Here is a 16,640-nt window from a genome sequence, read left to right as displayed (position 1 = left end):
TGTCCAGAAGGATAGGCAAATGGACTTCATCTTCATGTCAAGGTAAGACTGCAATTTGATTGAAAATGGGATCTTACTAAGAGAGAACAATTCAATATTTAAATGATACAATTACATTGTTTGGGTATCCTTTTGTTGAACTGTCTGTTTAAAATTAATTGAAGCATCAGACAAAAAAAGCTTTTGAAAATAATATTATATTTTGATTTAGGTCAAAATATAATATTTGTAAACCTGAAGAGTCAGAGCCTCACCAGCCATGAACCTCAGAAGCTTATATATAGACATCTAAGTTTTTTGTGCCCCACCACTTTTGTACATATAAAAACGCCACTGATCATAAGACAAAAGTTGGTTCCGTGTTGTGTGTGGTGAGAACGCACTACAGTGAGGGGGGCCCCCAAGCCAAAGCTCGCTTAGGGCCCCCAAAAGTCCGGTGCCTTGCTCAAGGGCACCACGGCAGGGCACAGGAGGTGGACTGGGACCTCTCTCCAAGTAGCAGTCCACACTCCATATTTAGGTCTGGTCGGGGACCCTACGGCTCACAATCCAAGCCCCTACTGACTGAGCCACTGCATAATACATCTCAATATATAATCGTTGGTTTATATTTATATTTAAAAAATCTGAATCTGCAAGGTCACTAGTAACTAATGAAATACATTTTGTAGAGAGGACGTATAACAACTGAAACACTTGTGCAAATAAACATCAACAATGTTAACTGCACGTGCTGTTACCGGCCTCCGCCGCTATGTAGCAGCAACTGTCTTTTGAGCTCAAACTAAAGAAGAAGATCCACTTCCTGCTCAGGTCTAAATAAACATGAAACATGGCTGCTTTAGACGAAATAAAACGTCTTGAGTATTTATCTTTGGTGTCAAAAGTGTGCACGGAGTTGGAGAATCATCTGGGAATATGCGAGAAAGACCTGGGTAACGTAAAGCTACACAACAGTATTGTTTTCTTGTTACAGAGCTAGCTCATAAGTTGACATAGCGAATAAGAATCAGTTGCTACTGCCCAAGTTAGCATCAAAGCTAAACAACAGTTTATGTTTTACAGCTGAATTTATCATCAACCTCGCCGAAAAACACACAACCTTTGAGGAATTTAAGACAGCTCTGTGTGAAAATGGAGCTGACTTTACAGTAAGTTTGCAGTTAAACACTTTTTTTTTAGGGTTTGTAAATAATAAATTATGCTCTTACACTGAACAAAAATATAAATGCAACACTTGTGTTTTTGCTCCCATTTTTCATGAGATGAACTCAAAGAACTAACAAAATGTCTATATACACAAAATAACCATTTCTCTCAAATATTGTTCACAAATCTGAAAAAATCTGTGATAGTGAGCACTTCTCCTTTGCCGAGATAATCCATCCCACCTCACAGGTGTGGCATATCAAGATGCTGATTAGACAGCATGATTATTGCACAGGTGTGCCTTAGGCTGGCCACAATAAAAGGCCACTCAGTTTTGCTTTATTGGGGGGGTCCGAAAACCAGTCAGTATCTGGTGTGACCACCATTTGCCTCACGCAGTGCAACACATCTCCTTCGCATAGAGTTGATCAGGTTGTTGATTGTGGCCTGTGGAATGTTGGTCCACTCCTCTTCAATGGCTGTGCCAAGTTGCTGGATATTGGCAGGAACTGGAACACGCTGTCGTATACGCCGATCCAGAGCATCCCAAACATGCTCAATGGGTGACATGTCCGGTGAGTATGCTGGCCATGCAAGAACTGGGATGTTTTCAGCCTCCAGGAATTGTGTACAGATCCTTGCAACATGGGGCCGTGCATTATCATGCTGCAACATGAGGTGATGGTCGTGGATGAATGGCACAACAATGGGCCTCAGGATCTCGTCACGGTATCTCTGTGCATTCACAATGCCATCAATAAAATGCACCTGTGTTCGTTGTCCATAACATAAGCCTGCCCATACCATAACCCCACCACCACCATGGGCCACTCGATTCACAACATTGACATCAGAGAACCGCTCACCCACACGACGCCACACACGCTGTCTGCCATCTGCCCTGAACAGTGAAAACCGGGATTCATCCGTGAAGAGAACACCTCTCCAACGTGCCAGACGCCATCGAATGTGAGCATTTGCCCACTCAAGTCGGTTACGACGACGAACCGGAGTCAGGTCGAGACCCCGATGAGGACGACGAGCATGCAGATGAGCTTCCCTGAGACGGTTTCTGACAGTTTGTGCAGAAATTCTTTGGTTATGCAAACCGATTGTTGCAGCAGCTGTCCGAGTGGCTGGTCTCAGACGATCTTGGAGGTGAACATGCTGGATGTGGAGGTCCTGGGCTGGTGTAGTTACATGTGGTCTGCGGTTGCGAGGCCGGTTGGATGTACTGCCAAATTCTCTGAAACGCTTTTGGAGACGGCTTATGGTAGAGAAATGAACATTCAATTCACGGGCAACAGCTCTGGTGGACATTCCTGCTGTCAGCATGCAAATTGCACGCTCCCTCAAAACTTGCGACATCTGTGGCATTGTGCTGTGTGATAAAACTGAACATTTTAGAGTGGCCTTTTATTGTGGCCAGCCTAAGGCACACCTGTGCAATAATCATGCTGTCTAATCAGCATCTTGATATGCCACACCTGTGAGGTGGGATGGATTATCTCGGCAAAGGAGAAGTGCTCACTATCACAGATTTTTTCAGATTTGTGAACAATATTTGAGAGAAATGGTTATTTTGTGTATATAGAAAATGTTTCAGATCTTTGAGTTCATCTCATGAAAAATGGGATCAAAAACAAAAGTGTTGCATTTATATTTTTGTTCAGTGTACTAAACCCATTTTCTAATTTCAGGAAACCTTTATTGCCAATTTACTTCGACTTATTCAAACTATGCAGTCTTCACCATCTACAAGTAATGGTACAGACACTTCAATTTATTTTATGTGTTTAATAGCTATTAGTGTAATGTTAAACTCTTTTCGTGCTTAACATCGTTATCTCTTCTTATGACTGAAGCTCATCGGCCAAGGGGTGAAAAGGACGAGTTGAAAGAGAAATATCCCGCTCTTTGTAAACCAGATGATCCTGTGTGGAGGGTATGGCTTCTTTAAAAAAAATGATGACAGAAAAGTAAAGCATTGTGCTTTTAACCTTTATGTCTTCTAGCAAACATCTAATGTAAAATATAGCCGTTTTTCAGTTGGAAAATAGTAACTAAATGTTACTTCTTCATCAGATTCCACCCGGCAACACAGCTAGAGGCGATGAGCAGGTAGCAGCAGCCGCCATGAAGGAGCTGGAGATGCTCATGCCTAACTTCTGTGGAACAAGCTCTGATAATGGGTAATTTAATAAAGTGTTGTGCCATTTTGAAAATAATAAGCTCTCACTGACAAAACATTGTATTATCTCTTAATAACCACAGCACATTATCAACGTTAAAGTAAACATTGTACTTCTCTTTTCCTCATTTGCTCCTCAGGTCAGACCAAAAGTTGCACAGTGACGGAGGTCAAAACACAGACAGACAAGTTGGTGGTCATCGCAGTCGTTCGCCTAACAGAGAAACAATCCCAAAACCAAAAAGGAAACGTCGATGGAGTGACAATCCTCCGAGCCCTCAGAAAGATGAAGACAACAACAACCAGAAAGACTCTCGCTTGCGAGATACAGCTGTAGATCGGCTTCCACCAGAGGAGCCCGTTGTGGGCGACATCTACAATGGAAAAATCAGCAGTATTATGCAGTTTGGCTGTTTTGTGCAGCTAGAGGGCCTCAGGTCAGTCGGATACATGTTTTTAATACAGCAATGGAAACCAATGCACACCACCAATGTTTTTGAAACATAGAATATAGACTAACAATTGTATAGTATTTTTTTTAATGATGTTCTTCTTCTACATTTTGTTTCGCTCTTCTTTAAATCTCAGTTTTCATTGCGTTTTCTTTGGACTATTCGCTATATTTGTATACCTTTTACCATATGGCACTTTAGTTGTCAAAACAGAAACATTAAGGTTATATTGTGTAACTGTGCAGGAAACGCTGGGAGGGCCTGGTGCACATCTCAGAGCTGCGCAAAGAAGGACGGATAGCCAATGTCGCTGATGTTGTTACCAAAGGCCAAAAGGTGAAGGCTAAAGTCCTGTCCTTCACTGGAACCAAAGCCAGCCTTAGCATGAAGGTGAGTCATGTGCAACATGGTAAGACACATCCATATTGTTGGTATGATGTGCTGTGTGGAGAAATCCATTTACCAAAATGGAAACGGCGAGAAAATAATGTGTGAAGAGATTAAATCCTATCACTATGTCCTGTCTGTTCTTTTCCCCTACACTACTTTTTTAGAGTAATATAATATTGTTTTTTCTTTAGATAAGTTAGTTTCTAAATGTGATCATAAATCATGCATTGTTCTCCTCTTTTAGACAATGTAATACAATCAAATGTTTAGTACAATGATTTATGGTTATTGAAATGTGGATTACACTTACATTTTCTGAAAGCTGCTAGTTCCAATGAGAAACTTAGTTTGCGAAACTAAAACATAAATGTATTTGCATACAATCCAATAATTGGTTTGGCCAGAAACATTTGAATAATGTTTGACATGTTGCCAGGATGTGGACCAGGGGACCGGGGAGGACCTGAACCCCAACCGGAGAAGAAACCTGGACCCTGTGGTCGGAGAGGACGCCCTGAGGAACCCCGACCGCCCTGTGGAGGCCATCGTGCTGGACATAGATGAAAACCCCATGGAACGCAAACGCATCTCCAAGATAACTGACCTTGAGAAATGGGAAATTAAACAGGTATTCATTGAAAACATCTGCAACAGATTATTTCTTTCTTGGCTGTTTCTCTAAACATTCACTATAAAATGCTTTCCTCCCGTTTAGATGATTGCAGCCAACGTACTTCCTAAAGAAGAGTTCCCGGAATTTGATGAAGAGACGGGGATCCTTCCCAAAATAGATGAAGATGAAGGTAAAACTGAAGACCTTTTTCTCAAGGTTCTGTGAAAGGAGAGTTACACAGCATGCTAATGTTTCCCTGCAATTATTCCCTCAACAAGATCAAGAGCTGGAGATTGATCTGGTGGATGACGAACCCCCCTTCCTGAGGGGACAGACGAAATGGAGCGCCAATATGAGCCCCGTGAGGATAGTAAAGGTATGTCTTTTTCTATCCCACGGCAATTAAAGCACCAAATCATACACTTTATTATACCAGGCTCAGAATTGTGGTTTGAACTATTTTCCACAAAATTAAGCAATTTTCTCAGGTTACTTTATGGGGCGAACACATCGTATATTCTTGGTTTCCACTAGTGCCATTGTTGCTTTATTGTGTGTTTGGTGCAGTGCATCAACATCAATGTTCTAATTATTTACTAGACTGTAAGAAAAAAAAAATTCATTTCACCCAGAAAAAATATACATGTTTGTGAAAGTGGAAAATAATATTGTGACACTCAATTAATTCCTATGAGAACACCAGAGTGCAATTACTTTCATTGCCTGCAGAGGGTGCACTGAAACACATGCCTATCTGCACTGCAGTGTTAATCTACTGCTGCTGTCACTCTACTAACTTGACTACATGTATCCTTGGTTTGACTGGTGGCTCTGTAGTTGGATGATGAGGATTTATTTTAAATAATAGATTAGATACCTATGAGTACATTTGGATTTGTATGTTGGTGCTTTAACATACGATGCAGTTTTAAAAGATTGTTGTATTTGTTTCTCTATCGCACCAACCACTGTTTTTATTCTGTCCCTCAGAATCCCGACGGCTCCCTCTCGCAGGCGGCCATGATGCAGAGCGCCCTGGCTAAGGAGAGGAGAGAGCTGAAGCAGTCGGCCCGCGCTGCAGAGCTGGACTCCATCCCCACCGGCCTGCACAAGAACTGGGTCGACCCGATGCCTGATTGTAAGCAATGCACATGTAATGATTCAGCAAACACCCTGTCTGTACGTTCTACGAGCATCAGTGGACCACACATCTAACCGGACGAAACCAATCCGTGCCGAGTCAGAGAATTAAAATGTAGGAAATGAAATCTGTCTTGCCAGGCCTACTGCACTGTGACATTGTTACCATGGCATGGCTGGAGATGATTATCTAGCTTCCACATGAGTCTGCGCTGGCACACAAATCAGTAATGCACTGTGACTCTGTCTCTCATAGCCTGAGGGGACGTCGGCTAACAAGTTCCTTCCAGCCCTGCTCACTACCTCTGACTCATCGTCTAATAAAGAAAAAAGCTTGTTACAAGTTTACTATCATTACAGTTCATCTTGATTAAACAATACAGTAGGGCAGGGGTGCCCAACCTTTTTTGAACCGAGAGCTACTTCTAAAGTTGCCAGTCTGCCGAGATCTACCAGTCCAAATAGAGAGGCGTAGTTACTGACAGCCTACTACCAGGTAAATACACACTTCTACTTGTATAAAACTGACCTTTGTACGATTAATACTTCATAAAATCCTGCAGATCCTTTATCTTAACTCTTTCTAATCTTCACACATACAAGTATTTAACTGAAGTTACACAACAGTGTTGTTGATACAGAGTTGGAGTTTATTCACACGTCACTACAGTGGGTAATGTTTTCAAGAAACATTGAACAGTGCTGCCACATTATGACACAGGAAAAAAAGAAAAGACTGAACCCTTTCTTTGCCATTATATAAAAATAGTGTTGCTACAAAAGTATAAATTCGGCTTACTAATAAGACAACTCAGATCTGAAGCTACACAGGAATCTGCTGCCAAAGTGCAATAAAAAAGACACAATTAATAGAATCAAACCCTTTTTTTGTTGCATTTTAGTAGAGTATAAAAAGAAATGCCTTTAAAATAGGATGCAAGCAACACTAGTTTCTTAACCTGAATTGATAATAGACTATAATCAATTTAAACAGAACAGATCTTAATGTTTGCATTCTTATACCATTTTGTACAATAATTGTAATGAATAATTTCAAACAAACTAAAACTTACAGCTGATTAATAACGGTATCTAACTTGAGTTTTTATTATATCAAAAACCTGTTGAAATGCTACTGTTATTTTTACTGTCCCCCAAAAGCGCGTCGGCAGCCTCCAGGAATGCTTCTTTTACAACTTCGCCGTCTTTGAAAGACTTCATGTGTTTCGCAAGAACGTGCCTGACACGATACGATGCTCTGGAAGCAGCCTTGCTCTTGTTGTTGGGCCTGGTGAAAATGGACTGCTGTGCATTTAGCTGTCCTTTCAGGCCCCTCCCCTTTTGGAGCGTAGGGCAGAATTAGGAGGGAATTCCGTCTCGTAGCATTTGTGCACTGTTTTGAAATGCCGCTCCTAAATTACTCTTCTTCGGTAAAGCCACGCTCTCATTGCAGATGAGACAGATGGACTTTGAATTGGAATAGATACAAAAATAATCATCCTCTCACTCGGAGTGAAAATCATATATGTTGCTGGGCTTTTTTGCTTCTGCCATAATTGTGGTCTTGTGTGTGTGCGGACTGTCACTCCTGTTGATACGGACAACGTCAGCGAACTAGTGCCCACTGCCCACGCCCACCAGCCACGCCCCGACACATGGGGTCACGCTGGCCAATCACAAAGCTTTGATGCGTTCAAGTGCATTATTCTGGCAAAGGAAGATTATGTTAAGACATTAACGATAAAACTGAATATTGTTGTTCTATTTTTAGACACATCTCGCGATCGACTGGGAATTTCTGGTTGGGCACCCCTGCAGTAGGGTCTTGCCGGTAACTTAACATCAGTCCCTCTTCCTCTCCTGTCCAGATTTAGGAAGGCAGATTGCTGCCAACATGAGAGGCATCGGCGCTATGCCTGCTGATCTTCCAGAGTGGAAAAGACATGCCTTCGGAGGGAACCAGGCGTCGTACGGCCAGAAGACAGAGCTCTCCATCCTGCAGCAGAGAGAGAGTCTGCCTATTTACAAGCTCAAGGAACAGCTTGTTCAGGTAAGAACCGTGGTAGTCACCAATGATTGGGAAACTGAATGAGAAAGTTGGGCTTTTGAAAGACGTCTAAAAGTGCCACACATGAGCAATCAATACAAACATGTTTAATTACAGCACTTATTATTTAATACTGTACCAATCATTGTTTCCGCTTTACAGGCTGTCCACGACAATCAGATCTTAATTGTAGTCGGAGAAACAGGGTCTGGTAAGACCACACAGATCACTCAGTACCTGGCGGAGGCCGGCTACACCGCCCGGGGGAAGATCGGCTGCACACAGCCCCGCCGTGTGGCCGCCATGTCCGTGGCCAAGAGGGTCTCTGAGGAGTACGGCTGCCGTTTAGGCCAAGAGGTCAGTGATGTTCTAAAAGGGAAGTTTAATTAAATATATTTCCTCCTTTCACCTGACAAGTACTTTTTATCAATCTACATAGTTTTGCTGTGAGTTGCAGAGTGTTGGAGATATAAGCTGTACAGATGTCTGCCTTTATTTTCAATATAGTTGAACTACATGACAACTGGTTTGTGTACACCCAGTTTCCCCAATATAATCCACAGACCTTGATGTGAGCTGTTTCATGTAGGAACTATTTTCCTTCTACCAAAATACACTCGCCAACTGTAGAAGAAAGCATGCATCTACTCAGCTAGCTAACATTACAGCTCAGCAGAGGATAACCTAAATGTTAACTTACTTGTGCGGTGGTATGGAAAATAGGTCCTGCTTCCCACAGAATACATATTTTATATATATATATATATATATATATATATATTAGGGATGCACGATATTGGTTTTTTGAAACCGATACCGATACCTTCCTGCTTCTCAAGACCGATACCGATAACCAATAATAAATAAAAAATTAACGCCACTAATTATTTTAACGCGATTAACGCATGTGTATTTTTTTTCCTCGGCCGCCCCGTAGTTTCAGAGTGCATCGAGTTTAAAATACCATCTACAAGCTGATGCTGACAGCCCCGCTCCTGCTGCCTGCTTGCAGCAGACCACACTTCCACGCTCACCGGCAGGCACCGACTGGCCATCGGGAGGACCGGGAGGGTGTGTGTATGTGTGGCCCGAGCGAGCGAGAGAGAGACCTTACGTGCATTGTTGTTGTTAGCATCTGGTGCTAGCTAGCTGCGCTAACGGATATACGGAGCTGTTTAAATGAAAACAGAGGAGCGACATTTCGCTACAACTGCGCCGAGCACTTGACTTTATGCAGGAAGCCAGACAGTGGGACATTGTACGAAAAGTCAGCACACTCAGCACGGATAGTGCGCAACATGATTGCAGCGTCCAGGCAGCTCCCGTTCGAGCATATGTCTTGAGTTGCACATAGCTCCAACGCCCATACCACTGACGACATGTTTGTTTACTGTCCTGGCTTCACGGCCGCACACCATTTACGTCATTTTTTTACCCAAAAAATATTATTACTATTAATACTGGTATCGGGTTTATCGGGATGACGTCATAATTCCTAATATCGGACCGATAATTATCGTGCATCCCTAATATATATATAAAGTGATTTAATTCTGGAAAAATACATTTAAGGATGAGTTCTTCAGTCATTGGGGCGCTTTGAGCACCACAGAGTGCCATTATAATGAGAGAAGGAAGAGCTCTCCACGGCCAATATCTCCAACACTAACACAACAACAATCAGGAACTGTTTTTAATATGTAAAATACATTCTTAGCAACTCATATATATTTTTTAATTATTATTTTTAGGTTGGTTACACCATTCGATTTGAGGACTGCACCAGTATTGAAACAGTGATCAAGTACATGACCCACGGCATGCTGCAGAGGGAGTGTCTGCTGGACCCAGACATGAGTCAGTATACCCTCATCATGCTGGATGAGGCCCATGAGAGAACAATCCACACTGATGTGCTCTTTGGTCTTCTCAAGAAGGTATTTTACATTCTACAAACCATGGATATTTTTTAAAGAATAGCAAATCTATACCCACACAATAACTTCCCATGTCTCTTTCAGACCATAAAAAAGCGCAAAGAGCTAAAGCTGATTGTGTCCTCTGCTACACTGGATGCCGTGAAGTTCTCTCAGTATTTCTGTGAAGCGCCCATCTTCACCATCCCAGGAAGAACGTTCCCAGTGGAGGTTCTGTACTGCAAGGAGCCTGAGACGGACTACCTGGATGCCAGTCTCATCACTGTCATGCAGATCCATCTGACTGAACCTCCAGGTACGATGCTGTCACAAACTCTTTTCCTTACACGAACATGAATAAGCTTTAATGTTAATGTAACATTCCCTTCTCTGTTCTTTATCCAGGGGACCTCCTGGTGTTTCTGACGGGACAGGAAGAGATCGACACGGCTTGTGAGATCCTGTACGAGAGAATGAAGTCCCTGGGGCCGAATGTTCCTGAACTGGTCATTCTGCCAGTTTATTCTGCGCTGCCCAGTGAGATGCAGACCAGGATCTTTGACCCCGCACCCCCCGGCAGCAGAAAGGTAATAATCTGCTCCGGATAAGAGTAAAGATGTGACTGTTGGGCAATTTATTGAGTGAAACTGATATTTTATAAGTAGGTTTCATTTTGTATTAAATTTAAAAGCAAAGAACACATCATATACCTGGAAGACTAAATTATTTCCTAACCTCGTACTTTCTTTACCACCAGGTCATCATTGCCACTAACATTGCAGAGACATCTCTTACTATCCATGGAATCTACTACGTGGTGGACCCTGGCTTTGTTAAACAGATCGTTTATAACTCAAAGACCGGCATCGACCAGCTTGTTGTGACTCCCATATCACAGGTTCATCCATTTTTACCTGAATTCTTATAAACTTGAAGTCAAAATTGTACATATGTCCTACTTGGTAACCTCAGTGTTCTTATCTTTTTCTAAAAACCTTAAATTGAGAATCATTTAATTGATGGCCATTTCTTTAAAACTAATTCCCTACACACTCTGGATCTGTTTCCAGGCGCAGGCCAAGCAACGGTCCGGGCGGGCGGGCAGGACGGGTCCGGGGAAGTGTTACCGGCTCTACACTGAGAGGGCCTACAGAGACGAGATGCTGACCACCAACGTGCCGGAGATCCAGAGAACCAGCTTAGCCAGCACGGTGCTCTCTCTGAAGGTAATGCACTGAGATTAAAATAATAATATCTTCCTCTCTCCAACTGCATTTGTGGTTTTGATAAAACAACATTAAACATTCTGTATGTAAATTATTGAATTATAAGTGTCTTATTGATGCTTTTGACTAGCTATAAACAATAGGCTGATGGATGGGGCTTACACATAATGCTGGGTCCTTCAACTTTTTTAATTAATAATGTATATTAAATATTCATATACAGTACATACACCCAGTGGTACGTAGCTTCTTCAGGTGCGCCTTTATAATCTATTACAATACAACTTCCTAGTCTCAATAATATTAATACTATTCCATACAGTATCATAAGCTATTATGTGTTAAACATTTATTAACTAATCTTAAAAATGTTTGCTTCATTAATTTTGTAAAAAAGTCATTTATGATGCACCAAATTCTCTAGAGCCCTCCTACCGGACTATAGATGTGGTCATCTATGTTGCCTGATTATTATTATTTTCTTTTAGACATACGATTATATTTCTATTTGTCCTTCTCTCTCCAGGCCATGGGCATCAACGACCTCCTGGCTTTTGACTTCATGGACGCTCCTCCCATGGAGACGCTGATCCTCGCCATGGAGCAGCTGTACACTCTGGGTGCGCTGGATGATGAAGGCTTACTCACACGGCTGGGAAGAAGGGTGAGGAGAATAGGAAAATCTATTGAAATGGCAGTTATTTAATGTTACAGATGTATTTACTTGTATGATTTGTGCAAGAAGTGCTCGTAAAGACTGAGTAAAATCTTACTTAACCAGGAGATCTCACTTTGTTTTCTACAAAAACTGCTCTTCAGAACATAAAATAGTGAACTATGGTGTCCCCCAAGGCTCTGTGCTTGGCCCCATCCTTTTTTCCATCTACATGCTTCCTCTCGGTTTACTAATGAATAAATATCAATTAGGTTCCCATTTTTATGCAGATGATACTCAACTGTACATTTCTATTAAGCCGGACAACTCTCATCAACTGACACAACTTGAAAATTGCATAAAAGAAATCAAACTATGGATGTCATCAAACTTCCTCCAATTAAACACAGAAAAAAACTGAAATGTTACTTCTTGGTCCACAACATATCAGGGACAAATTCTGCGACCTCAGCCTGAACATAGCTGGTTCAACCATCCACAAAGTCCGTTGATCAAAAATCTTGGAGTTGTATTCAATCCAGATCTGGTATTTAAAAAATCACATTACCAACATCACAAACACAGCTTTTTTCCACCTTCGGAACATTTCAAAGATTCGTCCGATGCTTTCCCTAGTCGATGCTGAAACTTTAATCCACGCTTTTGTTTCATCTCGGTTGGACTACTGCAATTCACTTTTCTCCGGGCTACCAAAATCAACCACCGCCAAACTACAACTGGTTCAAAACACAGCTGCCAGAATATTAATCAGAACCAGAACATGTGATCATATCAACCCTGTTCTCATTTCATTGCATTGGCTCCCGATTCACATAAGATCTGACGTCAAGATTTTACTATTAACCTTTAAAATCTTACATGGACTAACACCTCTGTATCTGTCATCATTAATTACCCCGCGAATATCTACCAGGCTCCCACGATCACATCATGCAAGTCTCCTTTCCATCCCCAGAATTCAGAAATCATCCGTAGGTGGCAGAGCCTTTTCATTCCGAGCACCTCTCCTTTGGAATCGTCTTCCATTTCCGATCCGCGAAGCTATTTTCGTTGAATCCTTTAAAAGCAAACTCAAATCCCATCTCTTCGCATCTGTCTTCCTTGTAAACTCATTTCCATCACCTAGTTTCCGTTCAACATTACCATCACTTCAGTCACATGCTTTTATCACATGGCAATACTTATGTTGTTGTATAATGTTTTTATAATTGTTATGCTATGAAGTTTGTATTTAGTTTTTGACTTTGTTTTTAAGGCCTTTCTTGTGATTTGGGGCTATAATACAGTTTGATTTGATTAGATTTAATACCTAAGGTTTCATATGTTTGTCTACACCTTTTGGTTTGATCTTCTGTTTACTTTGTTTACTGTCTGTATTTGTTTGACCAATGTCTCTGTGGTTCAGATGGCGGAGTTTCCTCTGGAGCCCATGCTGTGTAAGATGTTGATCATGTCCGTCCATCTGGGCTGCAGTGAAGAGATGCTCACCATTGTCTCCATGCTGTCTGTGCAGAACATCTTCTACAGACCTAAGGTATGTGGCTAACACACAACAGGGGTACAAGCCAGATAAGGCTAGACTTACCAATAACTACTTTTGCCTCACATTTCAAGGTTAAAACATGCTTTAGACCAAGACATGTTTCAGAATCACTGTTTCTTCAAAATAGATATACAAACTAAATTAAATATCTTTACATTTTCAGGACAAACAGGCCCAGGCTGACCAGAAAAAGACAAAGTTCTTCCAGCTGGAGGGAGACCACCTGACCCTGCTGGCTGTCTACAACTCCTGGAAGAACAACAAATTCTCCAACCCCTGGTGTTTCGAGAACTTCGTCCAGGCTCGCTCCTTAAAGAGAGCCCAGGACATCCGCAAGCAGATGCTGAGCATCATGGACCGGTACGTATGTACCTCAGCTAAGGCTGCAACTAGCAGTTCATGTTGCAATCAATGAAATGCTGGAAATAGCATTTGCATCAACCTCTTGTTTTGTCCCATTTTTTTCTTTTCTTTTTTAGATCCTAAATAAAACCGAGAAATACAGGAATCTTCCTATTATTGAGGTTTAAAACAGCTTTCTGACATTTTTTTATGAAGAATAACTTTAACCAATTATCAATGGCGTTGCCACTTATTTTTGATCAATCAGTCAACTTTTTTTCAGTTCTAGTTTCGATCATTTGTTAAATGTATCTGTGTATTTCAGGGATGTTTTAAATGAGATGTTGGGTAACACTGACTTTAGATGTAATCATAGTAGTCATTAGGCAGCAATTTATCTAAAATGATGTCAAAGTCACACATTTTTAACCTCAATCAACATAATCCTTCCATAATGTGTTGTGAATACAGAATACACATTTTGAGTGTTGTATTCAAATATTAACACTAAATATTCCTCAGACACAAGCTGGACGTGGTATCTTGTGGAAAAGCTACAGTGCGGGTCCAGAAAGCCATCTGCAGCGGTTACTTCAGGAACAGTGCCAGGAAGCACCCCCATGATGGCTACCGTACCCTGATCGACCAGCAGGTGGTGTACCTCCACCCCTCCAGCACCCTCTTCAACCGCCAGCCTGAGTGGTGAGTCCTGCAGGGCTGATCCCAGAAATCTAAAATATATCACAAACATCATCTGGTCCTTACTTAGACCTTGGATTACTCGTTATTATTTGTTCTTAAATGAATCCGTTATTTTAATTCATTTATCAAGTAGAATTTCTGGATTTTTCTTTACTGTGATTGGCATGTTGCTCTTTTTTCTGGAAGGTTTGAATCATTGTATCTAGTAAAATAATTTGTCATCACGACAAATGATTAGTATTGAAGGTTTTTAGAGCCAAAGGTGACTTATTTAAATGGTTGCCTATCCAAAAAACCCATTGATGTTCAGTATTATGATGAACAAACATACACTTCAAAGTAGAGAAGAACTGGAAGCAGCGTATTTTAGTTGATTTGCCAAAGAAAAGTCACATTTGTGCAGAATCTCTGAAAGACTGTTCTAGTTCTTTTGGTGATTTTAAAATGAATTATAAGCTGCAGCCCTAGTAAAGCTAACTGTATTTTCCTAATCATACTTCCTTCAGGCTTGTGTACCATGAGTTGGTGCTGACGACCAAGGAGTACATGCGGGAGGTGACCACCATCGACCCCCGCTGGCTGGTGGAGTTTGCCCCAGCGTTCTACAGAGTGGCCGACCCTCATCGTCTCAGCCGGCAGAAGAAGCAGCTGAAACTGGAGCCTCTGTACAACCGCTACGAGGAGCCCAACGACTGGAGAATCTCCCGCGCCTTCAGACGACGCTGAATACTTCCTGTGCCTCACATTATTATTACATGTGGACAATCTGTGTAGTTAATACTGACTAAGAAATAGACTTAATATTGCTTTTCCAAAATTGCCTTTTCTTGGATTAGAATTTTATATTCATTCAGTAATGCTTTATTTAGCCTTGATATCCTTGTTTTAAATTGGTCAACACTTCCTGTATTACATTTTCTATTAGGGTGACATTAGGGTGAATGTTATTGTTAAGAAATTGCAATATTGATAATTGTTTTTCGTAATTGAAGATAAACACTGGATGCACTTTGAATTGCTTTTGCCTGTTTTGATTAATGGAATATACATTTTAAGAAATATACATCTTTTTGTCTGTACAGTAAATATAATCTGCTGATTAGCTTAGCTTTGCACAAAGATTAGAAACGGCTAGCCAAACGCTAACAAAATCCAGTGAGCCTCTTGCCTTTGCTATGCTAAGCTAATTGGCTGCAAGCAATAGCTTCATGTTCTGCACAGACAGGCATACCAATGCTCACATAACTCTCAGTAAGCAAAGTAGGTATTTTGTCGTAACATTTTAAGAAGTTTAGTCATTATTACGATCAGTTTGTTTATGCTTTTCATTAAATTCCAAAATCCAGTCCTCACTTATAAGTAGGGTTAAAGGGGGTATCCAAGAACAAGTTGAAGTTAAACATTACCCACATTTGCCTCATAACATGAAGCAGCAAAAAAGACATGTACAAAAATAGCTTAACAAAATATACAATACTAAGTATAGCCTGTCGAAAATATGCAGAAAACGTTCTATACTGTTATTTTTTGCATACTTTCGACATACAATACATACAAGACATACATACATACTATATTTATTTATTTATTTTGGACATACTATGTTTTTTTATTTATTGTGGACATGTCGTTTTTTAAAATGTATTTTCGACATGCTATGTTTTTATTTTGGACATGCGTCGTTTTTTGCATATATTTTTTTGGATATTTTCGACATACTATACGATGTCGTTTTTTTCAGAACATTTTGACATTTTGTAATTTCGATATTTGTTCAACTATGCCGTTTTCTTTGCATATCTTCAACATATTATATGACGGCAAACAACATATGTCGAAAATATGCAAACGATTTATTGAACAACCATAAGGACCTAGTATAGTCAAATAAATGACACAAAAAAACTAATGTATGGCGAAAAAATCATATTATTATAAAAAAAATAACAATAAAAACTGTTTAAAATTTTAAAATTATTAGATAAAACAGCATAATAATACGACAAAAATATCAGATATCACGAAATATTGCAGTATGTCGAATATATTAGAAAAAATGACATACGATAGATTGTTGAAAATATTAAATAAAACCCAAAACAGTAGTATGTTGAAAATATCAGCAAAACCATAGTATAATAAGTCATGTGTTCTTAAAATGTCAGCAAAAAATTGTATAGTATAGTTTGTCAAAGATATCAGAAAAAAAATATATATATTTTATAACCTAATTTTAAAGCTTTACCATTACAT

General features: G+C 40.5%; 1 protein-coding gene across 1 annotated transcript; it reads left to right on the top strand.

Annotated features, from left to right (window-relative positions):
- The first annotated feature begins 784 nt into the window (after positions 1–784).
- On the top strand, positions 785–15,402 carry LOC117547398 (ATP-dependent RNA helicase DHX8-like). Its single transcript, XM_034218122.1, has 23 exons — positions 785–935; positions 1,066–1,151; positions 2,850–2,916; positions 3,015–3,094; positions 3,235–3,341; positions 3,481–3,777; positions 4,038–4,182; positions 4,619–4,810; positions 4,898–4,985; positions 5,074–5,171; positions 5,786–5,933; positions 7,804–7,985; positions 8,145–8,339; positions 9,734–9,919; positions 10,004–10,214; positions 10,304–10,485; positions 10,656–10,796; positions 10,969–11,124; positions 11,651–11,788; positions 13,206–13,334; positions 13,507–13,703; positions 14,208–14,387; positions 14,894–15,402. The coding sequence occupies exons 1-23, from the start codon at positions 833–835 to the stop codon at positions 15,111–15,113; spliced, it is 3,528 nt and encodes a 1,175-aa protein (XP_034074013.1). The 5' UTR covers positions 785–832; the 3' UTR covers positions 15,114–15,402.
- Positions 15,403–16,640: the final 1,238 nt, after the last annotated feature.

Source organism: Gymnodraco acuticeps, unplaced genomic scaffold (genome assembly GCF_902827175.1).
Source record: "Gymnodraco acuticeps unplaced genomic scaffold, fGymAcu1.1, whole genome shotgun sequence".
NCBI lineage: Eukaryota > Metazoa > Chordata > Actinopteri > Perciformes > Bathydraconidae > Gymnodraco > Gymnodraco acuticeps.
Note: the sequence above shows the minus strand (reverse complement) of the source record. Positions and strands in the feature narration are given on the sequence as shown.